Source organism: Heterodontus francisci, chromosome 7 (assembly GCF_036365525.1).
Source record: "Heterodontus francisci isolate sHetFra1 chromosome 7, sHetFra1.hap1, whole genome shotgun sequence".
NCBI classification, from domain to species: domain Eukaryota; kingdom Metazoa; phylum Chordata; class Chondrichthyes; order Heterodontiformes; family Heterodontidae; genus Heterodontus; species Heterodontus francisci.
In genome coordinates this window covers 100,964,854-100,992,507 of record NC_090377.1, presented here as the reverse complement: position 1 = coordinate 100,992,507, position 27,654 = coordinate 100,964,854, and the positions used below count along the sequence as shown (strand labels likewise).

General features: G+C 44.8%; 1 protein-coding gene across 1 annotated transcript in view; it reads right to left on the bottom strand.

Moving 5' to 3' along the window:
• kcnh3 (potassium voltage-gated channel, subfamily H (eag-related), member 3) overlaps positions 1-27,654 on the bottom strand; it is an 868,694-nt gene that overhangs the window by 50,094 nt on the left and 790,946 nt on the right. The window contains exons 11-12 of the mRNA XM_068035730.1: positions 24,972-25,186; positions 16,367-16,701 (exon numbers count right to left, since the gene is read on the bottom strand). Coding sequence (XP_067891831.1) covers positions 16,367-16,701; positions 24,972-25,186 — 550 coding nt within the window. The remainder of the gene's footprint in view (positions 1-16,366; positions 16,702-24,971; positions 25,187-27,654) is intronic.

Genomic DNA, 27,654 nt, shown 5'->3' with positions numbered 1-27,654 from the left:
TCAATGCTTAGCATGCTATCAGATGGGGTGGCATCCAATGCAACCCTCCCCCACAATGGACACTTCGTCCTCTGAAGGTACAATCTCTAACATGAGTTCCCATTTTGCCAGGGCCGACTTCCTCCTCATCCGGAATCCTGGCTATCTCCATTGGTGTGATCATCTGGAAGTATGGCACCCCTCTGCCTGCTTGCACCCTTGCCCGGGCATTATGTGCCTGTTTCTCCTGCAAGACAAAACAGAACGAAATGAGGCACTGCCATCCTCAGTGGTTAACCGCATCTGTCCCTATCCATCAGAAGCTGCATGATTCACTGGTCCTCAGCAGCACTGTGGCTATGAGACATTCTGAGGAGCGAGTAAGTGGCCTGGGCACACACCCATCCCATGTTCAGGAGCAACATGCATCAGGTAGTGTGTCTGTTGGGGGGTGCAAGCCCAGAGGCCTGCCCTGATGATTGGGGTCTGCACTCACCTTGCCAGAGCATAGAAGGCAATTGAATCATTTGTGGCACTGAATCCAAGATCTTCTAATGACACTTCTGTCACTGCCAATAGCTGCTATATCAACCTGGGCCTGCATTGTCTGCATGGGTGGACTCCTCCTGCCACCCTCCAGGAAGAGGACCTCCCTCCTCTCCCTCCTCTCCCTCATGGCCTCAAGCATCACTTCGACCTCGCTGTCTGAGAATCAAGAGGCTGCCCTTCCTCGGGTGCCAGACCTTCAACATTCCAGTGACATCATGGGACACGGCAGTCCAAATCAAGGCTCAACGACAATTGTCTGCTTGCTCCTTCACATGGCAGCCACGGTAAGAGCTGCTACGGGGAGCTTAAATTGGGTCCGCACTTCATCTGGCTCGCCTCTGTTCCCACCCTGCGGCCGCTAATTGGCCACCAAGCCCAACTCCAACCAATTAAAGGGTTGTCCCTGCGAAAATTGTGACTTAATCTGCTTCCTTCCCGGGGGGTGGGCTTGGGACCTGGAAACAGTCCTGGCTTCAGTTTCCCACCCCCAACAAAAAAATTCAGCCCCATCAGAGAAAGGCAGCTGGTAACCAAGGGCAAATCTTGAGTTACTGTGGGAGCAGCAGAATGGAGTGGCACAGTTTTGAGATTAGACCCAATTGAACTGTAACATGTGACACGCATGAGGAAATAACCCGCTCCCCATTAAACTTTGAACCCAATGTGAATAACAGGGAAATAGGCACGCCTTAATGAACCAATCATTGGGATGTGAATGTGAGAATCACAAAGGAACGTGGACACAAAGAATATAAGAACTAATACAATATCTAGCTTTTTCACTGCAGTCGGCTAGGACAGGCGGGTCTTAGACTAACAGAAAAAAGATATCTAAAGGTTCAACAGACTTCAAGTAATCTTCAGTTTGGCCGACTGCGCTCTTGAAGACTCCAACATAGATCTAGTTGTACTTCTTACTTAATCCATATGTTAGTGGTTAAATAAAAATAAGATAGATATATGTGAGAGATACTAGGCAGAATTTTCAGGGGCTTGTGGAGGCGGGTCTGGAGGAGGGGTGTGGGAGGGGGTCCCACAAACTGGAGGGGAATCCCGTTGGGCTGGCTTCAAGACACTTTCCCAACTCCATGGGATTCGGCAGGAGGTGGGTAATGGTCGGACTGGTACCCAACCGTCTGTGTTGGTAGCCAATTAAGTTCCTTGAAGCCTTAATTAAGGGCACACTCCTGACACCATCTGGATTTTACAGCTGGCATACGGGGTGCCCTTCAAGCCAGGAGGCTGTCCTTGAAAGGATGGCAGGCTCCCAGTGGCAGGCCACGTACCCATCAGAGCTGGAAGCTCCACTCATTGGGGAAGGCTCCATGCTAATAAACAACTGTTAAAGTGCCCATTATTGGGGAGGACTTTCCCCCTTCTGCCTGACCGCTCGAACCCTTTTGACCCTTATATCCCCCATTTGTGGCAGGCGACTGGGAATGGAGGCGACTTCTCGCCTCCCTACGTACTTCAGCAGCGCCCCCCTCTGATGGTGGGGCTGCCAATCTTTCAATGCTGGATGGCCTCCTATTGGCCCTCCAGACTCAGGAGCCTGCCCGCTGTCTTTAATTGTACAGGGTTCCTGGAGGCGGCCACCTCCAACATCTCCCTTGGGGTCCCGCCGCTGGCATTTCTGGGTTCCCAGCCCACATTTCATCCTGACGGCAGGATTGGGACCCAGCAGCAAAAATTTTTCCCATTGTAGCTGTGTGTTTCTGTTGGATTCAAGCCCACAACTCCACTCTACTACCCAATGTGGGAGGTGTTAAAGTCATAAATCATTGGCACCCATACACAGACTTGAAAGGTAAGACAGACACTGGAATATAGTGGTAGACTAGGCTACCCTAGCTACTATAGAGAACCTAGAGGGGTACCTGAAGAAAGAGCTGCACCCTCAATGTGAAGAGCTGCGTGCTCAATTGGCGGCGAAATGTGTATGAAAATGATTGTTCAAACCAGAATAACAGGGAGACTTTTTGGCTACTAGCCCATAAAAAGGGATGGCAAAAGCACAACAAATAGTGAAAGAGGTAATTGAAGAGAGGTTTGAAAAGTTGAGACAGGAAGAGAGAGATTATGCAGGAGGACATGGAGTTAATATCAACAGTTAATATCATCAGGACTTTCACAGCATAGAAACATTGTAAAGAGTTCCATTAAAAATTCCATGGTTGGAAACTTGAGGTGCACCAAAAGGGTTAGGAAAAAGAGAAGTAAGTTAAAAAGCCCACAGCAAAAGTTAAAGTTGTTGTGAGAAAGAAATTGGATAAGTATTTTCAGCATGTTCTGTTTTATTTTATAAAGGAAAAAGTTCCTGAAAGTGTGTGAGAATTTGAGGATGTTTCCTAATCTGTGAATGAAACTATCTTAAAAGAAAGCATTTTGTGTTTTGTTTGCTTTCTGTGTCAGCAGCACCCACTGTTCTGTTCACAGAGCTTCAAGCTGTTTAACCCTCTATCGTCTTGTTTTTGATGTTGGAAGTATTCAGCATTTTTAATGAATATCTTTCCTACAGGCATGTTCTGTTTTAATTTTTTTAATTGTTTGCTCTATGTATGTGTACACATGTGTATTATTTTTGAGATACCTGAGCCATATTTTGGTTTTTGAATTGATTTAAACTAAGAAAATATTCCTTGGGTTTGTGACCCGAGAATATCACAAAAAATTTGGCACTTTGTGTTCACAAGTCGGTACTGGGATCAATAATTCTAAATTGTATAAGAGTGCAAATATGTTTGATTCAGTATGTTCATTTCAATTTAAGATTGTGCACCCAGAATTGGTAAAAATGTTATTCAACGTTCTTCCATTAAATATTCTGGTGTGGATTTATTTTGACTAAAGTTTTCTTCTGCAACTGTGGAAAGCAGTGTGTTAGATCAATTTGATCTTCACAAAGTGCTTTGTTTTAAGGGGTGAGGCAACACTCGGACGTTATTACATGGTGATGTCACCACACGCATGCGTGGACCCATACTGGCAAGTTGGCAAATGTTCAGATGCACTGATGATGTCGGCGATCGCTCTGCACATGCTCTGTGTTGTCAGGAGCTAGAAATTGCTATTGCTTTATGCAACTTAAATTAAAATCTTGTAGTCTCGTTTTAAATCAATTTGAACTTTTGCAAAACATTGCTTGCTTAATTCAGTTACAGCATGTCTGAGACTTGCCCTTGTGATTAACTCCACCCCCATCCCTAAGGTTTTGACAAGTAAGAAATAAATAAATAGTCCTTTGGTAGTACAGAACTTGAGTATTGCTAAAAACAGAGGCATTTTGGACAATTCACAAGAATACCAATGTAAGGGCGAGCAAGACATTTATACTGTATGAGAAGGGAGTGCTGATTGGTTGGCAAGTGAACTCTGATTGGTAGAGGCATTGCCATAGAGAATGCACCAGTTTATGGTGACTTTGCCAACTGCCAAGACCATACAGGACTTGCATATCGATAGCAATGCCATGTCCATGTGTTCATTTGACATTACTAGCCTATTCACCAATGTACCACTTAAGGAAGCCATATATATTTGCGCTGCAGCACTATATCATGGTGATCTAGACCCACCACCATTGCGTGAATCAATATTGATTGAACTTATGGACTTGGCAACTCGCGCAGTTGAGTTCAGTTTTAATGACACCATGTATGCCCAAATAGATGGTGTTGCCATGGGATCCCTCTAGGCCCAGCTCTCGCAAACATCTTTGTTGGGTTCCATGAGAAACGTGTCTTCAAGGGAATGGCACCCAATTTCCTACCTCTTGCACATTTCTGATATGTAGATGATACGTTTGCTATATTTCAATCCGCAGCTGCATGCAATAATTTCCTTACATGTCTTAATGGGCTCCATCCTGCACTCAAATTCACCTTTGAAATGGAGCAGTCAAATGAGCTCCCTTTCCTTGAGGTACTAGTTGAGAAATCTGCTCAGGGGTTCTCTACCAAGGTCTGCCGCAAACCTACCTTCACTGGCCAATACACGCATTGGGATTCTTACAGTTCCATGTGCTATAAAGTTAGCCTTATCAGCAATCTCATAAATCGGGCCCTAGTCATTTACTCACCATGCAAGCTTGATGCTGAAATAGGGTGAATTAAAGGCATCCTGTGTGACAATGGCTATCCTGGTCAGATCATTTCTCGCAAACTTATGAATGGGCCTAAGGCTGTCATTTTCGGCCCTGAAAAGTGCCCAACCTACCTCAAATTACCCTGGAAGGGTAAGGTATCTCAAAATTTGAGCAACAGGTGAAGCTAGCTGTTTCATGCTGCTACGATGCAGTAGCAACACTGTAGACCCAGTAAAAACACATAAAAACTTAGTTAAAATAAAGGGGCTAGTTACACAACAATAAATAATGTGTTAAATCATAGGGAGGATTAGCAGAAAAGGGGCCATAGCACACAGATGGCCGAGGAATTGTAAACAGTATAGATAAGACATATTGATGATACCAAACCCTGTCTTTGCATGTAGCAGATAAAGGGAGTTGTCATGGATACTAGATAAGATTTGATTCATAGTAGATAATGGGAAACTGAAGTTTTGAACAGGTTCTCACTGAGCCAAATAAGGAATTATCATTATGTCAATATACCAGACCCCTATGAGTAAGTAAGAGGGGCGGGTCTTAGAAACAAGATGTAACCCCTGACTGAAACTGAGGAAGGTACGAGAACCCCGGAGAAGAACACTCGATAAGATACCCTGAGTCAGGGGCTCAGAGAACAGCTGCAAGCCCGAGACTGATCACCTCGTGTCTTGACGGGTAGTATACTGTGCAAGTAGTGAGAGCTTGTATTTGATGATTTAGTGTGTGAATAAAATATCGATATACCTTTCACCAATCAGATTCCGCGGATTCTTTAAGAGCAAGTGGGTATTAGGCACAACAAGTGTGGTGTTTGCCACTAACAGGATGCTGCCATCAAGCCAAAAAGACGTTCTGCCTATCTTTTGATATCATCTGAAAGTTGAAGAATGGCTTGTATCAGATGTCACGTATGTCTGTGTATGTGTAATTTGTTATCTGTGAAGCAACTAGAATGCGGAAATGCATGATGAATTTGCACTGAAAATTTATGGCACAGAAGGAGGCCTTTCAGCCCATCATGTCAGTACCAGGCGAAAAAGAGCTATCCCTCAATCCCACTTTCCAGCTTACAGAACTTCAAGTGCTTTAAATACTTGAAGGTTTCTGCCTCAATGCCCTTTCAGGTAATCAGTTCCAGACTCCCACCACCCTCTTGGTGAAAATTTCTCAACTTCCCTCTAATCCTAACTTTCGGTCCTTCCTATCCACTTTATCTCGGCCCCTCAATTTCAAACACCTTAATTAAATCTCCCATCAGCCCCTTCTTTTCCAAAGAAAATAACCCCAGCCGATCCCATCATTCTGTGTAACTAAAATTCTCCATTTCTGGCAACATCTTTGTAAATTTCCTTTGTACCCTCTCTAGTGTGATCACATCCTTCCTGCTTATAATGCGGTGACCAGAACAGTGTGCAATACTCTAACCTTGGCTTAAGTAGCATCTTATACAGTTCTAGCATAATCTCCCTGCTCTTATATTTCATGTCTCATATATGGGATACATTCCTTTGCTTTCTGAACCATATTATTTACCTGTCCTACTACCTTCAGGCATCTGTTGACAAGTTCTTCTACACTTCTCAGAATCATATTATTTATTTATTGTGTTCCCTTGCCTTATTTGCCCTCGCCAAATTAATTACCTCACACTTGTCCAGATTGAATTACATTTGCCACTTTGCTGCCCACCTGACCAGTCCTGCAGTCTGCAGCTTTCTTCCTCACTATCAAGCACACAACCAATCATCTGCAAACTTCTTGGGCTGAATTTTCAGGCCAACCCACCCCCCCCACGGTGGGAGGGGCGCAAAAATACTATGGTTGGTCAGTGTGCCAGTTTCAGGACACCACTCCCAGTGCTGGCAATGTTCATCAGGGCAGGGAAAGTGTGGCACAGAAATCCCGCTCTCTTCTGTATTGAAACCAATTAAAGTTGCTTATAAGCTCATTAAGAACTAGTTAACCTCGAAGAACGGAATTTTGAAGGGGGCACGTGGGTTACACGCACCTTCTGTTGCAGATCAGTTGAAGGGAGGCTAGTACAGAGTGGAAAGCCAGTGTTGGCTGCCCCAGGGCATCAGCCTGGCCCCATAAGAGGGTCAGTGGGACAGAGAGGAGGTGCCCTTGGCACTGTGCAGGTGGCAGGGAGAGTGGGTACTCAGCACTCAGACACTGAACGGGGTCAGCACTCCCTTGGCATCACAGAGGCAAAAAAGGCAGGGGAAAGGCTGCCAAAGATAATTGGGTGGCTACCTGCCCAGAAGGAAGGCTGCAGCTGGCAATGAGATGCAACACCCTCTGCAGGAAGGGTAAAACTCTGAGCAGCAGGAGGGCACGAGAGAGGACAGTGGTGCAGAAAAGACATGGAGGCCATACCACCGAAGACAGAGCTACCTAGAGATGACCCAGACCCAGTGGCGCAGGAGACTGCATCTCTCCAGGCAGAAGGTCGTGGAAAACCTCGCACCTCGTAGGACTGGTCACCATGCCCTTCCAGTAGCCGTCAAAGTCTCTGTGACCTTCAACTTCTTTGCTTCTGGATCCTTCCATGGATCTGCTGTGAACCTTAATGGCATCTCTCAACCAGCAGCACATCACAACATCTTGCAAATCACTGATGCCCTCTTTACCGGACAGTACATTCAATTCATGACAGATGCGTCCTTGCAGGCACAGAGGGTATTGTGTTTTGCTGCCATCGCTTGATTCCCCCAGGTGTAGGGCATCATCGATTGCACCCATCTGGCCATCAAGTCATCCGGCGACCTACTGGTCAGATACATCAATGGGAAGGGCTTCTGGTCCCTCAACTTACAGCTGGTCTGTGACCACAAGAGCTTCATCCATGTGTGCGCTTACTTTCCTGGCAGCTGCAATGACTCTTTCATCCTCCGCCAGTCATGCTGCCTTAGATCTTCATTCCAAGCTCCAAAGTGCATGGATGATCTAGGGGACAAGGGATATCCCTTGAAGTCATAACTACTGACCACTCTGCAGGAGCTCCAGACAGAGGCACAGAGACAATACAACCAAAGCCACCTGCTCACTAGGACAACCATTGAGTGGACCATCATGCTTCTGAAGATGCAATTCCAGTGCCTGGATCAGTCGGGTGGTACCCTCCAATACTCTCCTGCAAGGGTCTCAGTCATTGTGGTGGTCTGCTGTGATCACCATAACATGGCCCTCCAGAGAGTTGTGGACCTTGAGGCCGGTGAGGCCCTGGAAGGAGACAGCTCATCCAGGGAAGAGCAGTAGCAGGAGGTGAGAGAGATGGAGGAAGTGGAGGCGGAGGGAGATGGTGCGGAACAGAGAGGTGCCCCTGCTGCACAAAGAGGAGGCCAGGCACAGCTCGGGGCACAATAGGCCCGTGAGGAAGCCATGAATGTCAGGGATCTAATTCAGGAAAGTTTCAACAGAAACCCTTTGACTCAGGTTGAGGGGCATGGCATCGAAGAGAGTCTGACATCCCTGCGCTAACACATGGACGGAAGACGCAGCCTACAACATTGAACCACTTGCCGCCAATGAAGGAAGCACATCTGCCCAAGGTTTTGCCCTCACTGTTGAGGATTCCATTATCTCTTTCACCACCTCATAGCACTTTTCCTGTCATTGCATCAATAAAAGGAGTCCCAGATGTGTGCTTTAATGTGTCATCATTTATAAAGTGTACCGAGAGGAAATCAGTTTACCGAGATAGTAGGAAGACACCCCAGTGACCCACTTGGTATGCCACATAACACAATGGCCTCTGTACTCAGCCACTCCTACATGGTGCCCCCCCCCCCCCCACCATAGCCTCAGAGGAGGTGGAGGCAGCCTGCTCACTCTTCTCGGCTTGTAGCTGAGATGCATGTGGTGGTCGTCCTCGCCATGGAGGTGCCGTGGGGGCATCTCCAGAGGCTGCCGCACCTGCAGCATTGCAGGGGCAGCCTCTGTCACTGGGCCCTGCTGCACAGATGGTCCCTCAGTCAGTGGGGATAAGGAAGCCGAGGACTATGAGGGCGGCCTGTGAGGGATGGCACCCTCATCCTCCTCTGTGACCTCCTCCGCCCTTGCAGGGTGCTCCAGATGCCTGGAGGACAGCATCAGCTGAGGCACAGCCAGAATCCCCTTCAAGGATTTCTTCGGCACCAGCGCCACTGACCGGTCCACACTACGCAGCATCTTATGGCTCTTTAGTGCGTCACTGCTGCATCCATTCCAAGTGCTGCTGCATATGGTTCTCCAAGAGGTTGGCCACTCTCTCTATGCAGGAGCTCATGTGTTCATAGCCCTGAACCATGGTGGTGCACATGAGCTGATGGACGCCTTCATTCTCTGCTCAAGACCCCGCACTGCCTCAGGAAACTCTGACATGTGGGAGCACATCCCCAAGTCTCTTTGGACCTCCACTGTTTCTAGCTGTTCACCATTTAGAAAGTACTCTGATCTATCCTTTTCAGGTCCAAAGTGGATGACCTGACATTTTCCTACATAGAAATCCATTTGCCACAGTTTTGCCCAAATTTGGATATGTGGCTTTCTAACCCATCATCGTATTCATAAATATGATGAAAAACTGATGTCCCAACACAGATCCTGGAGTGACACTACTAGTCACAGCCTCCCATTTAGAGTACCTTCCCATTATCCCTACTCTGTCTCCTGCTGCTCAGCCAATTTCCTATCCAAGTCAATAATTGACTTCAGTTCCAGAGGCTTCAACTTTAGTTAACGGTCTCTTATGAGAGACTTTATCAAATGCCTTCTGGAAGTCCATATAAATAACACCCATTGGCATTCCCCTGTCCATTGAATTTTTTGGAGGTGACTAAAGTAATCAGATTCATTAGGCATGTCCTGCTCCTTACAGATCCACGCTGGTTTTCTGTTATCAGCTGAAAATTTTCACGATGTTCTGTCACCCTCTCCTTAATTATAGACTAGTATTTCCCAACAACAGACAGAATGACAGACCGGTTAGCTTAACATCTATAATTTCCTGGTTTCTCTCTCACCTTTCTTAAATAGGAGTGTCATCAGCAATTTTCCACTCTAAAGGAACAGTTCCAGAATCAAGTGAACTTTGGAAGATTATAGTTAGGGCATTTGCAATGTTCGCCCCTAATTCTGGGAAGGAAACCATCTGATCCTGGAGATTTGTCACTCTTTCGTGCCATTATTTTCTTCATCACTCTTATTTTGCTTACGTTAATTAGGGCGAGTTCCTGATTCAATATTAGTTTCCTTGGGATGTCTAGCATGCTGACCTCTTCCTCAGCTTAAATACTGATGCAAACTAGTTATTCAACATGTCTGGCATTTCCTTATTTTCAGTGATAATATTGTCATCACTTTTTAAGGGGCCCACATTTCTTCAGAACACCTTTTTTTTCCTAATGTAATTGTAAAACCTTTTTATGTTGATTTCTGCGTTGGAGATACCTGCCACCTGATGCCAAGGATTCTCCTGAGGCAGCGAAGATGGAATGAGTTGAGACATCGCTCTTGGCTGACATACATTGTCCAGGCCTCACTGCCATAGAGCAAGGTACTGAGGACACAGGCTTGATACACTCGGACTTTTGTGTTCCATGTCATTAATACATTAATACATGGTAAAAGCCTACATTCCTTGGATGAGTACCGGCAGCTGTGGCACTTCAGGACAGAACCTTCATTTGATTGGGGCCGTGCAATGATAATGAAAACTTTTAAGGGACTATCCAATTGTACTGTGTATAAATATTTTAAATCACTGATTTAATGTAAAATATAATCATATAAACAAGACAGAGGGGTTGGGCGGGGGGGGGGGGGGCGGGGTGCTAAACTTGATAGCCCCCAAAAATGGGTGCGGGAATCCTGTTGTGCGATTAACCTGCATCCGTTGACTGTGCTAAATTCATGCTGCCTGCTCATTTCAATGATGCTCAATGATCACTGCAATGTTGATTAACTGGACACATCAGTAGGGGGCCAATATCCTGAGTGGCTAGCATCACTTAAAGCAAGCCTGCACTGCTTAAAGGGGAGGTGCCTTGTGACTGGGGCATGTGCTGGCAGTCATGCAGCGCAGTCAACTTTGTAAAGACCTCCTCACTAACACCTGGGGACATGTGCCAAAATTGGGAGAGCTGTCCCATGGACTAGTCAAGCAACAGCCTAACAAAACCATACCCATAGAGTCATAGCCTGCAGTCAACACCCAGTCTCATCTACCATCATCCTTGGGTACACTCTGTTCCAAAATTGGGAGAACTGCCCCAAGATTAGTGAAACAGCCTGACAGTCAGTCATACTTGCAGGAGATTTCCTGGTCTCCTCCTATTAGAGGATAGCATAATGGCGCAGTCTGCATGTGCTGAGACAGTGACCATGAGTGGTCTGCAGCTAGGCAAGGGGGCAAGGATAGAGCAGGTACCAGCTCGACGGAGGGAGAGGTCACACATGAGTTCCATTCAAGGACTCGAATGAGCAATTTGCTGGAGCAGACTACAGAAGATCGCAGATGGGTATGGATAAGAAAATGCTTGTTGCATTGGGAAACTTGTCAGAAAACCTGTGTTTAATGTCAAGGAACATGGAGGAGTCCAGCACCTTGTGCAGAGCTTGGAGCCCATTCTTTCCAGCCATTCGCACACTTGTGGACCCAAAGTCTCAGCTTCCATTGCAGCACAAGAAGCAACCACTCAGTATCTGACCGCTGCCATGCAAACCCAAACACTGCCATCATGGCTGTGAATTGCAGTATTCAAAGGGGCTTGCAGGGTGTCACAGCAGTCCAGCAATCTGTCTCCAACAGATTACTAGCATTGCTGAGGCACCACCCCAGAGTAGTGGCAGGGCTCCCTGGAGCTCCACAACTTACTGTCCTTTCTCAGGATGACAGCATTCGTGCTTCCACCCCTGCCACTCTGCCAGTGCGCTTGCTGTTATCTCTCAACCAGTCAGTCCAGACTGTTGCCACTCATGCAGAGGTTGTGTAGTCCACAGCCCAGCCTTCAAGGCCCAAAGCTGCTCAAGGTCATCCTCCAAGTCCATTTGCAGTCTCCTGCACTTAAAGTCACCAGCCTTCCACCCACCATGCTGCAGCTACTGTGTAGGAGCACTAGGACAGACAAAGGCACACAGAAGACAAGCACTGAGGGAATGCACAAGGATTATTATCAACTTTTATATGCGATATGGCATTATTCCATTTATAAATTTGGTTTGGAATGTTTATTTTGTGTGGCTTTTATTTTTACTGTGGCCAAGTGATGGTCAGTTACAAAGGGAACGTAATATGTGGCACTGCTGGCGAACAAGGAATTGGCCTGCTCCATCATATTGCTCATTCGAGTCCTTGAATGGAACTCATGTGTCACCTCTCCCTCCATCGAGCTGGTACCTCCTCTATCCTTGCCCCCTTCCCTAGCTGCAGACCACTCATGACTACTGTCTCAGCACATGCAGACTGCGCCATTATGCTATCCTCTAATAGCAGGAGACCAGGAAATTTCCTGCCAGTATGACTGACTGTCAGGCTGTTGTTTGACTAATCTTGGGGCAGTTCTCCCAATTTTGGAACAGAATGTACCCAAGAATGATGGTAGATGAGACTGGGTGTTGGCTGTAGGCTATGACTCTATGGGTATGGTTATGTTAGGCTGTTGCTTGACTAGTCCGTGGGACAGCTCTCCCAATTTTCGCATATGTCCCCAGATGTTACTGGTATTGCATTTGAATGAATTCTTCAAGGACAGCAAGGCCATAAAGGGACTGTGTAGATTGCCTCTTCCCTCTTTCTTCCTCCTCCTTCTCCTCATGTTTCTGCTCCTCAACTGCTCACCATATAACTGGTGGCAAGGGCTGTCCTCTCACAATGACAATGTTGTGCACAATGCAGCTGACTAACATAAATCTTTGAATGGCCAAATGGCCTACTCCTGTTCCTGTTTCTTAGCTCTTGTGTTGAAACCTGCTGTGCCAAGTACCGCAGGGCTCCCCCCGGCAACAAAAATGTTGTTTCAGCATGCCGATGCTCTGCTCTATCACATTTCACATGGCAGCGTGGTTTTCATTGTATGCATGCTGCATACGTGTGCGTGTGCTGACATGGATCATCACTCCAATGCGCATCAGCAGATAGTCCTTGTCGCATAGTAGCCACCCTTTGGTTTGCTGTGGTGGCTCAAATGCAGCTGGCACAGTGGACGGCCAGAGTATGAAGACATCATGACTGCAGACATGATACTGGGCATTGACCTGCATGATTCTCTGCTCATGGTCACAGAACAGCTGAACGTTGAGAGAGTGGAATCCGTTTTGCAGAGTTAACGTGCAGCACCTGTAAAGCAATGTGCATGTTCTGTGGGGAGCTGCTATCATAGTGAAGCTGCAGGCTGGTTTTGCCTACATCTCTGGCAAGAGAGAATAACATTTAGTTATCTCTCTTTGAATAGAGCACCTTAGTGACCTCTCTTACACCACAGTGGACAGCAAACTGTGAGATGTTACAAATAGCTCCAGCTCCAGCCTGGAAAGAGCTAGACACATAAAAGTTAATCGCCATAGTCACCTTCACAGCCATTGGCAATGCGGTCCTTCCCCTGCTCTGAGGTTGAAGTTGTGGCAGCAGAAGTGTAGATTGTTCATCAGTGAAGTTCAGGTAGGAGAGAGTTGCTCCCTGAACACCTTGGGCAGATATGGCCTTCTGCTGAGAGCCCTTCTCCCCTCCTCCACTTTCAACAGCTTGCCCTGTTCTAAGTGGCCTCTGTTCATTCGCCAAATCATGCTGTAGTCCAAGGGGAATGCCTACTGGTGCACCCATGTTTGAGAGCAACTGGTTTGCGCAGAAACCTTGAAGTAGGATAGTGTCCTTCAGCATCTTCCACATCACTCCCTGCAGACTCTTTCACCTTTAAAAACCATAGAAAGCACCAAACACTGCGACAAATGCAGCAACAGCCACTAGAAATCAATCAGTAACTAACCTGAAAGTAGTTGATAATTCCTTTAAATAGCACTGGTGGTAGGGCGGTGGGCGGAGGGGGGTGGGTATGGTAGTGCTGGGGGAGTCCTTCCTGCTGCTGAATGTTTGTTCAGCTGTGTGAGATTAAGAGAAGGCGTTAGCTGGCACACTGAGCTCCAAATGGTACTGCTGGTGTCAAATTAGCATTGCATGCTGATTGACGTTGTGATATGCCTGCCAGGTGTGCTAATGCCCTTACCAATATGGCACCCAGTGCTATTCACTCCATAAGTGTGTGCATACACCATGGGTACAATTTTGGAGCTCTAAGGAAACTTGTCGTGTCCAAAAATGGGCACAAACAATCCCAGTTGCTCATTCAAGATGTCAGTGGAGGTAATAAAACACAATTCCACTTCTCGACTTAGTGTCGGTACCAAGCACTTCCAAATGAGGCACAGCATGGCTCGATGCAAACTAATCTCTCTAGATTCTGTGCCAGTAATGCATTTCAACTCCAGAACTGGCACAATATCCACTTGTTTCATTTTCCACTTCAGTTGTTCTTATGGTTACTGTGTGAGCTTGCGAATTTAGTATTGGTTTGTACTGATTGTCCTGCAGACCCCCACCTGCCAAGAATGAGGCATATTAATTTTGTCAGGTGAACATTGATTTTAAACTGTTGCTGGAGTGAAGAAAGGACTTGTTAAAAAAATCACCAGACACTTGACTGGGAAAGCATTTGCATGCCAAGAGAGAGTGTTTGGAGAGACAATTCCCTGTTCCACTTAACCCAAAATGGGCTGCGATCACCAGATATTGAAAGTGAGGAAGCTCACATTTCAGGATGACTGCTAAGATGGCAGAATCCACAAACAGAAGTGGTCAAACCAGCTAGTCACATGACTAACCTGCTGGGCAACCTGGGTTTTTTTGATTGCACCACAGAGAAAGGCAGAGGCTGTTGAAACTGGAACCTGGAACAAGGAAGCCTCTCTCTCTCTTGCTTTCTCCCAAGCCACCGGACCCACGGAAGACACGTAAACCTAAAGAGAGAGAAAACTGACCTCGAAATAAGTTGAAGTGTGCACCGGGTCCCAACGAATTGCAGGTCTGACCGGCAACCAAAGACTTCACAGCAAACTCAAAGGACAGTAAAATATAAACCTATCTATTGCCTCAAACTTTTCTCCTTTATTCTTTTCTACTTTTCTGTCTCTATCTGCGTGTGTGTCTATCACGTATGCACGCTAGTGTGGTTGTGTCACATATTCGTAGTCGTTAACCGGATTAGAGTTTAAGATTAATAAACTTCTACCTTTCTTGTTTAAAATCTAAGAAAACCTGTCTGAATTGATTTCTTTGCCTTACAATCGGAGCAGTGAACAAGGATTCATTGAGAGGAAGCTAAAAACATGGTGTATTTTAATAAAATTAAACCCTGTTATGGTTAAACCAGGCAAAGGCTGAGAGGGAACCCCTGGACTCCTTCTCACCTGGTCATAAGATGACTTATGGGCAGTTTTGTCCAGTACACTCAATCACCAGGAACTTGGATAAGACTGCTCATTTTATGCAAGAGTCTTACTGCTGGCCAGGAGGCCAGGCTTTCATAGTACCAGTCTGGTCTAGATTTGAAACCAGAGGCCAGAGATGAAAGTCCAACATTGCCCATGTCTCTCTTTCCTCATTTAAAACACATAATATACATGGATAGATTCTATATATACACACAGGAAGAAATTCCTGATTTCACAAATACCCACATGCTAACTCAGTTATGAGAGCCAGCTTAGTATCTTTGGAAATATATTTTTCCCAAGTCTGTCCCATTTTTAAAAAATCATTTTAAAAGCAATGTTATTTATTCCTTGTTTCTTTTTTCAAGACCACAATATTGGGAGTCATAATCTGATGCAATATCGGACAATTTTAAGGAAAATTACTAGAATTTCTTTTTGCAAGTCAGTTGTTGAGTACTGAGGTTTAGCTTGGCTGAGTTGTCAGCGTTAAACATTAGGCCACAGTCCGCTAGACACAGAAAATACCCACATGACTCTCCAAATAAAAGGATATAAAATAAACTGACAAGACACCCGGATTCCACCAGCATTCACTGGAGTACAGTTCCACCCACAGAAAGCATTAACTTTACCTATGGATAGACCATTCATTAAATCCTGTAGAAATATCAATGGACAGACCATTTGTTGAACCCTGGTAAACATGCTAACAGTCATACATTCACTAGAGTATATGAATATACCAACAGACATTCACTAACCTATGTAAACAAAATCATAAATAGCTCATTCACCAGACTCTAAAGAGATCAGTAGAGTATGTAAATATACCTATAAATAGACCATTCACTAAACCCTATAAAAAGGCAGCACATTCATTGAGTTGTGGTAAATACACCAATATTTACAATTCCCTCTTCTCTGTAATTATACAATGGACACCCCATTCTCTGTATTATATAAATATACAATAAGAAATATTCAGTGCATACATACATTTAAGTATCCAAATCTTACACTCAGATTTTGGTCAGAATCTACTATTCCCACATATCCCAAAATCGTTACCAATTTGAGCTACAATTAAGTCTTACATTGAAAACAAAACCTTGACTGTAAGCTGTTGAATCTGATTTGTACAATTTGGACTGGCTGCATTGAGATGATGAACTGAATAAAACCTTCACAATAACCACTAAGTAAAAAATAACAATTTGATTCTATCTTAGAGTCTCAGTATAACGGGCACAAAAAGCCACTTACCTTGGGCTGAGGTCAGGGGGTGCAGTACAGTTTATAGCAGGGATTTGTAATTTGGATGGCTTGCTTCCATTGCTGTTCGAAAGTCTGCATTTGCCAATATCTTTATTGCTGTTGTTCAGAGTTCCTGTGGATGGAGCAGCTGGCATGGACAATTGTTTTCCTGCCATTGAACATCTGCTAATCATAGGTGAGCGAAACACTTTGATGGGTGATGTTATTCCTGTTGTGCTATTTGCATTGGGAGCCAGGGGCGTGTTCTCATCTTCTTCCAGCTCTTCATCCTCCAGGATAGAGGGCAGCTTTTGGATAAGGCCCCCATTGCGCTCATATTCCAGCTACAAAAGTGCACAAAACAATACCATTCAAGTGACCAGTGATGAGAGAATGAAAAGTGAGTGTTGTTCGACCTTGCACGTGAGGTCCTTTGCATTATGAGCACGACCATGGATCATTCATCGGTATTTATAAAGACAAGCCAATTTTTTGAAGCTTTTGCAGAAAGATTAGAGAGACTCTGGGGATGATTTTAACACTCCCTTCTTGGGGTGGCTGCAAATTTAAAACTGCCGCCGTAAACTTACCATCCCATTCCTGCTTACCACCACCTTAACTGGGCCTTTTTGTTCAAGGTGCCCATTATTTCCACCTGACATACTGTGTGAGGGTGTACAAGTTTGAGGGTGAAATCACAAATTTGGAATTTATTTAAGATTAAATCAAATATTTAGCCGCAAAGGTTCCTATATATAACACCTAAAGCTGATTTTATACTTTTATTGAAATGCTTGCAACGCCAGCTCCCAAGTGGGACGAGTGCAGCTGGCAGCTAGCCACACCAGCTAAATGCCACCTCCCAAAGAGTTGCCCACCGGCTAGGATTACTGAACCCAGCTAGTTTACTTTGGTGTTGCAGTGAGACCCTTGGGTCAGGAACCGGTATCACCATGAAATCAATATAAAAACAGCTTCAGAAGTTAAAGAAAGACTTGCATTTACATAGCGCCTTTCATGATTTCAGGACATTTCAAAACACTTTACAGCCAATGAATTACTTCTGTGGTCACTGTTGTAATGTAGGAAAAGCAGCAACCAATTTTACTGCAGCTGTGAGATAATAAGCAAATAATCTGTTTTAGTCATGTTGGTTGACCGAAGATAATTCCCCTGCTCTTCCTGCAATGGGATCTTTTACATCCACCTGAAGTGGCGTAACAGGGTTTAACATTTCATCCAAAATACAGTGCTACTGATACTTCAGTACAGTACTGCGGAAGTGCTGCACTATTAGCTGATGATATCTGCTCGAGTCTCTGGAGTTGGGGCTATTCTCAGATCGCTCTTTCTCATGCAGTACGCATGTGTGACGGAACCCATCTGTCTCGCTTTAGCTCCAACTTTTGGGCTCAGACATGAAAGTCCTACCACTGAGTCACGGCTACCACCTGTGCACCAAGCTATACTTATCATTTCGTGATCAGATGTGGAAATATGCACAATGAATTTGAGAGATTTTTGACAATGGTGCCAAAACTCTAATTCTAAGTTTACAAGCTTGATTTATTTTTTTTCTCCGAACTCACTGGTTCAGCAGCTCAGCAGGCTGAACAAGGAAACCTTTCCTATAGTAACATACCTGCAATGAACCTCCTTCATTGCAGACTGACAATCGACACAAAAGAGTCTTTTTGCGTAAAATGTTATAGTTTCATTTGCTGCAGCATAAGTATAGAAGTAAACTGATATTTTAACAGTGATCATGTCAAACTTAAACACAAATTTCTCAGCACTTCCGGGAAGAAAGAAATTTCAAATTTGACCAGCAGCGGAAAATCTCTGTTGATTGTATGGAATAACACAGTGCTCTGAATACAGCAAGGCAAAGTATTCCAATGTATTATTTCATACAATGTAATGTTGAAAAGTAGATAATTAATTGGGACACCAGTTTTCCCTGCCTACTTAAGACAAAGCGCAGATTTTCAACTTGCTGCCTGCAGATTGGCCAATCATTATAGCAACAACCCTGAAGCCAATAGATCTAAATTGGGTGGTTGCTGCAACGGTCAGCAGATGCACCATGAAGTCTTAAACATGGGCGGTAAGTAAAAAAATATGTAACAATACTCACTGGAAAAAAAAAATTTCAGTGAAAAATTTGCTATATTCAATGATCCTAAAAGATATTTTTGTACAGACATGGCTGATTAATCCCACAGCACAGCAATGGTGAGGCACTTTCCAGCTTTGAAGATCTGAAATTCAAAGTAATGCAGCAGCTTGAAAAGGAACGGAAGTGATTCACCCTCTCCACCTCCCATGCTTTGTTCTCTGCCTTCCTATTGCTTCTGATCTGCTGTGCTCCACTGTAGAGTCTCCCTCTCATCCATTCCTTCAAACTCCCCATCATCCTGCATGAAAGACCATGGCTGGAATTTTATGGTCCTCGAATGAGCAGGTTGGTGGCGTGGTGGGGGTTGGGGGGGTGGGGGGGGATGGTTATGTAAAATTGAGTGGGAGGATGGGTGGGGGAGGGGGGACCATTCCCCAACTGCTCCCGCCCCCGCTGCAATTTTATGTGCGGCGGCGAGAAACAGCCCGTCCACTCCAGGCCAATCAAGGCCCTTAAGTGGCCAATGAACTGCCATTTAAGGGCCTCCTCCCACCACCGCGGTTATTTTACCCTCGGCGGCCGCACAGCAAAGGCCCCAAGAACACAGCCTAGTCAAACCAGGCGGCCTTCTTGCGAGCTGGGTGGGGGCCCTCCTGATCGGGCACCCTGTGCCCCACTTCCTGTTGCACCTGCATATTTACCTTCAGCGACTGGTGTACGAGAACACCCAGGTCTCGCTGCATATTCCCCTCTCTCAGTTTATAGCCATTCAGATAATAATCTGCCTTCCTGTTTTTGCTACCAATGTGGATAACCTCACATTTATCCACATTATACTGCATCTGCCATGCATAAGCCGACTCATTCAACTTGTCCAAATCACCCTGAAGCCTCTCTGCATCCTCCTCACAACTCACCCTCCCACCCAGTTTTGTGTCATCTGCAAATTTGGAGATATTACATTTAGTTCCCTCATCTAAGTCATTAATGTATATTGTGAATATCTGGGGTCCTAGCACCGATCCCTGTGGTACCCCACTAGTCACTGCCTGTCTTTCAGAAAAAGACCCATTTTTGTTTCCTGTCTGCCAACCAATTTTCTATCCATCGCAATACACTACCCCCAATCCCATGCGCTTCAATTTTACACGCTAATCTCTTATGTGGGACTTTGTCGAAGGCCTTCTGAAAGTCCAAATTAGCCACATCCACTGGCTCCCCCTCATCAACTCTACTAGTTACATCCTCGAAGAATTCTAGTAGATTTGTCAAGCATGATTTCCCTTTTGTAAATCCATGCTGACTCTGCCCGATTCTACCACTGTTCTCCAAGTGCTCTGCTATAAAATCTTTGATAAGGGACTCTAGAATTTTCCCCTCTACAGACGTTAGGCTGACTGGTCTATAATTTCCTGCTTTCTCTCTACCTCCATTTTTAAATAGTGGGGTTACATTAGCTACCCTCCAATCTGTAGGAACTGTTCCAGAGTCCATAGAATCTTGAAAGATGACCACCAATGCATCCACTATTTCGAGGGCCACTTCCTTAAGTACTCTGGGATGCAGACCATCAGGCCCTGGGGATTTATCGGTCTTCAATCCCATCAATTTCCCCAACACCATTTCTCTACTCATACTGATTTCTTTAGTTCCTTTCTCTCACTAACCCTGTGTTCCCCGACATTTCTGGTATATTTGTGTCCTCCTTTGTGAAGACAGAACCAAAGTATGCATTTACTTGGTCAACCATTTCTTTGTCCCCCGTAATAAATGCCCCTGTTTCTGACTGTAAGGGACCTACATTTGTCTTCACCAATCTTTTTTTCTTCACATAGCTCACTTCAGCTAGCTCAGCTTTCATGCCCACATAGTTGCCCTTATTTAAGTTTAAAATACAAGTCTTATTTTCTCTCTTTTAAACTGGATGTAAAATTCCATCATATTGCAGTCGCTGCTACCTATTCTCCAGTCTCATCCTCTAAGGAACCAACAATTGGAATTGTTGGAGCAATTGTTTTCTGGATTCGTTAATTGATGTTTCTAGTGAAGCAAAACTCATAAGGCTGGACTGATGGAAGGCAATCAGATGGCGGTAGTAAGGACAATGGTGATAGGGTTTGCGGGACTCTTGGTGATTTGGGGGTTAGGTATGATGGTTCATATGAATCACTTGTAGATGAGTAGCTCTCTAAGAGCTCTGGCAGTAGGGGGCACCAGTGGTCAATGCTGCTTCTTCACCTCCACGTCTTGCTGCCTGGGTGGCAGTAATATTGCTATAGTAATATGGCAATTATTGCTAATTGCAATAATACAATATTACAGCTAATAAACCACTTAAGATATATTCCTTTATATGTTACTCAGTAAGGCAGGAAGGCTATGCCAGCTGTCCACCTGTTCAGGTGCTGTCGCGGAGGGGACATGCAGCACATGACCACAAATCTGGAAACACAGTGTGGGTTTATACTGTAAAGCTCTGCCGGAATGATCCAGGCAGTGGAAGTATTGCTTGAGCATGCTGGCTGTCTGTTCAATGAATGATATTTCTGGTGGTGGCATGCCTCTCATTGTAGGCCAGCTTTGCGACTGTGCCTGGGTTCCTGACGGGAGTCATAGGCCATGTTTTGAGGGGATAATCCTTGTCGCCAAGGAACCAGACTGTAGCTCGACAGCCTGGTTGGAATAAAGCTGTCACAGAGGACTGGCACAGGATAAATGAACTAATAATGCTGCCATGAATTCGGTCACAGACTAGCATGATGCACTGTTTGTAAGCTGGACTTTCAGTGAGTAGAATCCCTTTCCAATTGAGAAAAACTCCAGTGTGGGCGGCAGGGAGCATACAAGGTATTGTGAATGTAGTTATGGCACCTTGCACTCTGGGGAAGCCTGCAACGTGGGCAAGGCCTAGTATTCTCTCGTCCTGTCCCTCTGCCCATTGGGAAAGTGATGCGTGGATCTCTCCTGGTGACTTTCCTGATATAATCCTGCACAAATGTCACTTGTGTCACCAGCTGCAGCTTGGAAGAAACCCAATGTTGTCCATGTTCTGGCTTGAGGCTCCAGCTGTGGCTGCATAGCTTGGTGACAGCCTCTTTGTGAAACAAAGGCGCATGAGAAATTGTTCCTCGGTGAAGCAGAGGTATGAGGAGGGCTCCTGCTGTGGGTATGGCCTCCGCCTGGTCAGTACCCTCCTCCTCCTCCCAACTGCTCCTGTTTTCTTTGCTGCTCCCTCTCATGTGTAGTGGATTGGCCCTTTAAATAGAGCTCCTGTAGGGTTCTGGCTGCTTGTTGGTGCTATAATTTTCTGGATGAGTTTTTAACATGGCAAGCCAGGTGGTGGGCAGAGCGATTTCAAATAAGGATCTGATAAAAAATATTTAAATATTAGAGTGAACATTTTAAATGCTTCCAGTACAGGACTTGGGCGCCTACTGAGAAGGCCGATCCAGCAAAGCAGGCGGTGCATTTCCAGTGTGGAATGAGTGCGTCCACACCACCTGTCAAATTGGATTCCTAGGCGTCCACTTTATGCTGGTAAAAGGGTTGCAGTGTGGTCAAATTTCTAGGCCAAATATAATAATCAATCTGACTCAAATGACTGGAAAAACTTACACTACTGTAGTCGGGGATGCTTTTCTTGTGGTTCAGACATATTCTTGCGGCAGATTTGGTTTATGCTATACCTGGTAAGAGAATTTGATGCTAATACCATAAATTTAAAAGAGAAGAACATGTTCCCTTCCCTCAAAAATGACACGTCTTACACTGATGAGCACAAAAATTTACCCAAAAGATATAAATAAATAAAAAGCAAAGAAGCTTTCAGCTGATTTAAATTGACAGTGTTTATTGGAACATGCTATGACAATACATCCCCTCTTGTGATGTTAGCCAACCTTTGTGTGTGATTAAGAAATATAATCATATTAAGGGGTTATCAAAAATACTTTTTAACCTCAAAATAAAACACGGGCAATTCCCAAAAATAATATTTTTTGGGAAAACATGTTATCCTTTTCCTCTTTCAGAAATTTCAGGTGGAAGTGAAACATGCGTTGAGAGGAACACAAAGGAGCTAGCTACATACATGGAGGCTTCTCATTATCAACCTGCCATATATTTCTCACATTCTCCCTCAATAACTCATGAACCTGGACCCATGCAGTCTTCCAACTTCTATTTTTAGCAAGAATAGCAATCCCTTCTGGAACTCGGAAGAGCTAGCCAGAAGCAAAGTTTAAAAAAAAAAGCCCACATGCACAGATCCTTTGTGCAAACGTACAGTCTTCAATATATGTGCAGTCATGACTCTTTCAGACAGTTTGCAAAAGAAAGGAAGGATTTGTTGAATTATTGAAACTGTCTCTCTCATTTTCTGCTGCAACATATCATCTGGGAGGTAATTACAGGAATCTGCAAATCAATTTTTTCCCCTTCCACACTCTTGAAACAGTTGTATCAGCATGTGCAGAGCAGCCTGCCCTGTCTGTGTTATTGATGAGACTAGAGAAAGGAGAGTGCGTGCTGCTATTTTTAGCTCTGGTCTCACTGCTGAAGTCCCCGAGAGACTTGCAAAGCTCCAGGACAAGCTGCTGTTATTTTAGGCTGTGCTGGTTATTATTAGAAACACTCTGTCAGATCTCATTTGAAGCAGAAATACTTTTTTAAAATCCCAACTCTAAAAGCGCTAGCGCTGCACATTATATGTTTCTAAATTCAGTTTACTTCAAACCCCCAGTTGCCCCCAGACCAATCACAAGAAAATCCTTCAGAAATGTCCTGTCTGGTTTCGCCACCATTATAAACTATCATCCATTATACATTTTATGCTGCTCTGTCAAGTGATGAATGGGGTTAACTATATTTCGTAGTCTGCTTTTACCAATTGAGGTCTGCACTAAATGATTTTTGCCTTTAACTTTTATCCCTCCAATCTTCTTCCCTCCTCTCTTGAAGGCACTGACTCCACACAACACGAATTTGTTTGGCACCTTTAACTTAAAGAAGCAGCCCAAGGTGCTCCTTTGATGGGCGTAAGGAAATCCTTACGGTGATCCAGGAAGAGAGAGATTAGACATGACAATTGAAAGTGTGGTCAAAGAAATAGGTTTTAACCAGGTTTTTTAAAGTGGGGAAGACAGCTGGAGAGGCAAAGTGGTTTAGGATGGGAGCTTCAAAGCGTAGGGCCACTTTGGGTTTGATTCCACAAGCAGCAGGTCCACTCCAGATCTTTTGGAAGCAATTAGACGGAGACATACTAGGCTATTTCACTGTGGGTGGCTGGGCGGGGTACGGTGGAGGGGCACTGCTACTGCTATACTTGAGTCAGTCCTCATTCCGTATCCATCTGTTCACTTCCAGCAGGGTTCTCTGGTTCGTGATCAGGATCTCTAGCCTCGGCTGATATGTCTTCCCCTCTTGATCTTCCCTACATTACAAAGTGGTTATACTTCAAAAGTGCGTCATTGGCTATAAAGTGCTTTGGGATGTCCTGAAGTCATGAGAGATGCTTTATAATCCAAGGCTGGAATATTTCCCTCAGTGGACAGGAGCTGTCCACCGACTGAAAAGTCACTGGCGAACCCGCCTCCCCAGGCCTGGGGATTTGGACTGCATTTTGCGGTTCACAGGCCTTTAAATGGTCTGAGGCGGGACTTCCACCTCATCGAGGCAGGAAGTCCCGCCTAATGGAGCTGGTCCAGCAGCGCCACCGGGAGCGGTGGCCATTGCCAGGACTGCAGCCCAGCAATTGGAAAGAAGATGTCATCGAGCCCTGGAAGGAAGGTAATTTTTTGGTGCCTTGCCAGGGGTGCTCGGTCGGGCCTTGGCGAGGCAAGCGTGGTCAACTGGGAGGATGGGGGGCATGTTGGGTGTTGGGGGTGGTTGGGGCAGTGGGAGAGGCTCTCTAGCGGCACAGGATGCCTGATCATGAAGGTCCCCCCACCTCCCAGGCCGTCAGAAAGCCACCTGCTTTTGTCAGGCGGCTTCTCTCGGGCCTGGGCCACCCGACCGGCCAGAGGTAAAATCCCCATGGTGGTGGGCAGAGGCCTTTAAGTGGCTGTTAAGTGGCCACTTAAGAGGCCTGATTGGCCTGGGGCGGGCGGGCCGCTTTTCGCTCCCGCCACCCTGCATAAAGTGGCAGAGGAGACGGGAGTAGGTCGGGAAGGGCCCTCCGAGCCTCACACTCCATTTTGTACCCCCCCACCACCTTCCCGCTCTTTGGAGGGGGGGGTGTGTGTAAAATTCCGGCCCAAGTCTTTTTTCTTTCTCCTTGGCCCAAATGTGTTAAGGCCAATTGTGCCACCCAAAAAACTTGTCTAAGTTGAAATCAACTAACTGCACAAACTGGGGGTGTACCACACAGTTAGCCACTACTAAGCCATGGGGATGCTCAGGGGTTTGTATCTAATTATATTTTATAAATTGTGGGCTGGCACCGCTTTGAAACACATTCTGCAGTTCATCTGTGATAATTTGAAGGCATGAACTTACGTCAGCGTCATTCCCTTCTCGCAAGTTGTATGTCAAGTCGTGCTGAATGTCCTCAACGAATTTCTGCGCATATTCTGGGTACAGCTCCAGTACTTCCCGCAGACCCTTCAGGATAATGTATTGCAGGTCACAGTAGGTCAAAGCCTTCACATTTGCATTGGTCTTAATCACCTGGTCCTTTGCCAAAAAGTCAGAGCCAATCAAGTCGCCTTTTCCTGGATAGGTGAAGAGAAACCCCAAGTCAGTAGCTTTCTGCATCTCTCTGGACCAATAGGTGGAACGTGTACAAAGAGAGGGGCAAGACATATGGTTTACTGGCTGAATCCAACCTGCCTAAATTCTGTACTAGCAGTCAATGAATACCTTATTATTTATTTATTGTCACATTGTTACTGCTCCTGTGGAAATACAAATTATTACTGAACAGCACATTGCACTGTGAAGTTGTCCTTGATTCAGTACTTAGCACCTAATTTAAATTAAAAAATTGCAAGCTTTTGGTTGCTACTAGTTTACATGTGTGGCTCTGAGTAGAACATGTCAATGTTTTATAATAGCAAGATAGCACTGTATAGAAGGGTTGCACTGCTGATTTACAGTTATAAAAATTTAATTACCTCACCCCAATGCACTGTTGAATTTATTTGATGCAGCTTATTATACTGCTTAAAGATTGACTTCACACTGTCCCAATTCACAATAAACCTAAAATTCTGTGGAATATTCAGACTAAACCCTCATTTACATCAATTAAGTGGGAATAAATAGAATCATCCCTACGTGCTTGAAGAGTTAAAGTGCTGAATGTTTAGAAATTCCTTGATTCCAGTGAACTCACTAAATTGCAAAGGCAAGCATGCTGTTTCAGACACCTGATTAATTATTGAGAGGAGCTGTGCATATGCTCTAGCAAATGTAATAAAATCAAGCCAACTCATTGTCTATTCAACACCGCAAACAGCTATTACTTACTCATTTGTCGAAACAATTAACATGCTAAAATGCCTGAGTTTACACTGTATTTTAAAAGTGCATTTCAACTTGGAGGATTTTACTGAAACATTTGACATTTATATCGTGTGCAGGTTCTTTGCACTCACAGCTGCGCAAAGAGATAGCAGCCCAACTTTTCCTCAGTGATGGTCTTTCCACACATTAGTGGGGCAGAGAGGGGCAGTATGGGCATGAAGCAAATGGCCGATTCCATACTTGAATTCAGGGGTATTAAATTTTAAAGAGCTTTCCTTCTATCCTTGGCACTGCAGGATGCCTATAATATACTGGAGTTACCAACATCCAGTTTTGCTATGGTGGTAATGATGGCGGAATTTGACATATGATGCCACTGTCATTACCGCCTCCCATGAGTCTGTTTGTCCATACTTTGTTGGACGTATTCAATGTCTGTTGTCACTTCCAGTGGCAAGTCCAGGATGTAGTGCCAATTGGCAGAGAGCTGGTGTAATGGCTCCCTGTTGACCTCCCAGATTTGCCTGTCCCAATACCATCTGACTCTATGACTCTAAGACACCCAAAATCCCACTTATCATGTGCAGTGGGATTATCAATTGGAGGAAAAAGAAATGTGGATATATTGGTTCAAAAAACAAGGCTACTGCCAGCCCATTTACCATTTGCTCTTCTGAGTTTATTTTTTAGTGTCTGACATAGATCTTACAGCACAGAAACAGGCATTCAGCCCAACTGGTCTATGCCAGTATTTATGCTCCACAAGAGCCTCCTCCCATCCTACTTCTTCTATCAGCCAGTGGAGATGTTGGCCTCCTTCAGGTAAGAGTGGTTAAATAGAAGTTAGTGTTGCCATATGTAGCTAAGTCCAAAGCCAGAGAGAGAAAGTGGGATTATAGCTTTGCCTGAGGGTTTCTTCAGTGGAAACCTAAGTTACCTCAATAACTAACACCTTCACGCAATAAGTGGAAAAATGACATTTAAAAAAAAAACAGGCTTTCAGGAAAAGCTTTCCTCTGGTCAGTATGTTGGGCATTATAATGACAGTGGGAAGATTCCTCTGTCGGTTATTTTTTTAGGGAATTCCAAAAGTTTTTTTTTTCAAAAGGATTTTATTATTTGATAGAAATAGGGAAAATAGGAAATCTTCCCAAAAGGTTTATGATGTCACTAATACATAGTGGCCATAGGAAACTGTTCCTCTTGGTGTGTAAGTTAATATATTGAAATTCTTAGGGTGGCCACACAACAATAACCTATACTTATACAGCATCACCAAACGAGTTGAGAAAGGTAAGGTGTTAATTGTGTTTCATCAGATGCAGGTGGAGGGTGTTAATTAGGGTCTTACTTGACTGTACATAAGGAGACATTTATTGAAACTGGGTGAAGGTTTGAGTGAGGAGCTGCACGTTTGTAATCTTTTTATTTTGTAAAATAAATGCAAGACTGAGTAAAGATCGGCTCCAGCATAATCCTTCAACAACAAGCTTTCTGAAGTATAACATAGGGGAAGAGATTAGAAGCAATGTGAAAATGAGATATACTGGGTTCTACTTCCTTTGTTAGACCAGCATGTACACTCTCCACTAAATGTTGCCACTGAGGTATAATGAAAACCACCAGCTTGACAGACAGATCCTATTAACTGTGAACCCTTCCCTTCCAACAGCAACCAGGAAGCCATATAAGAAATAACTTGCCTCTGAAGGTA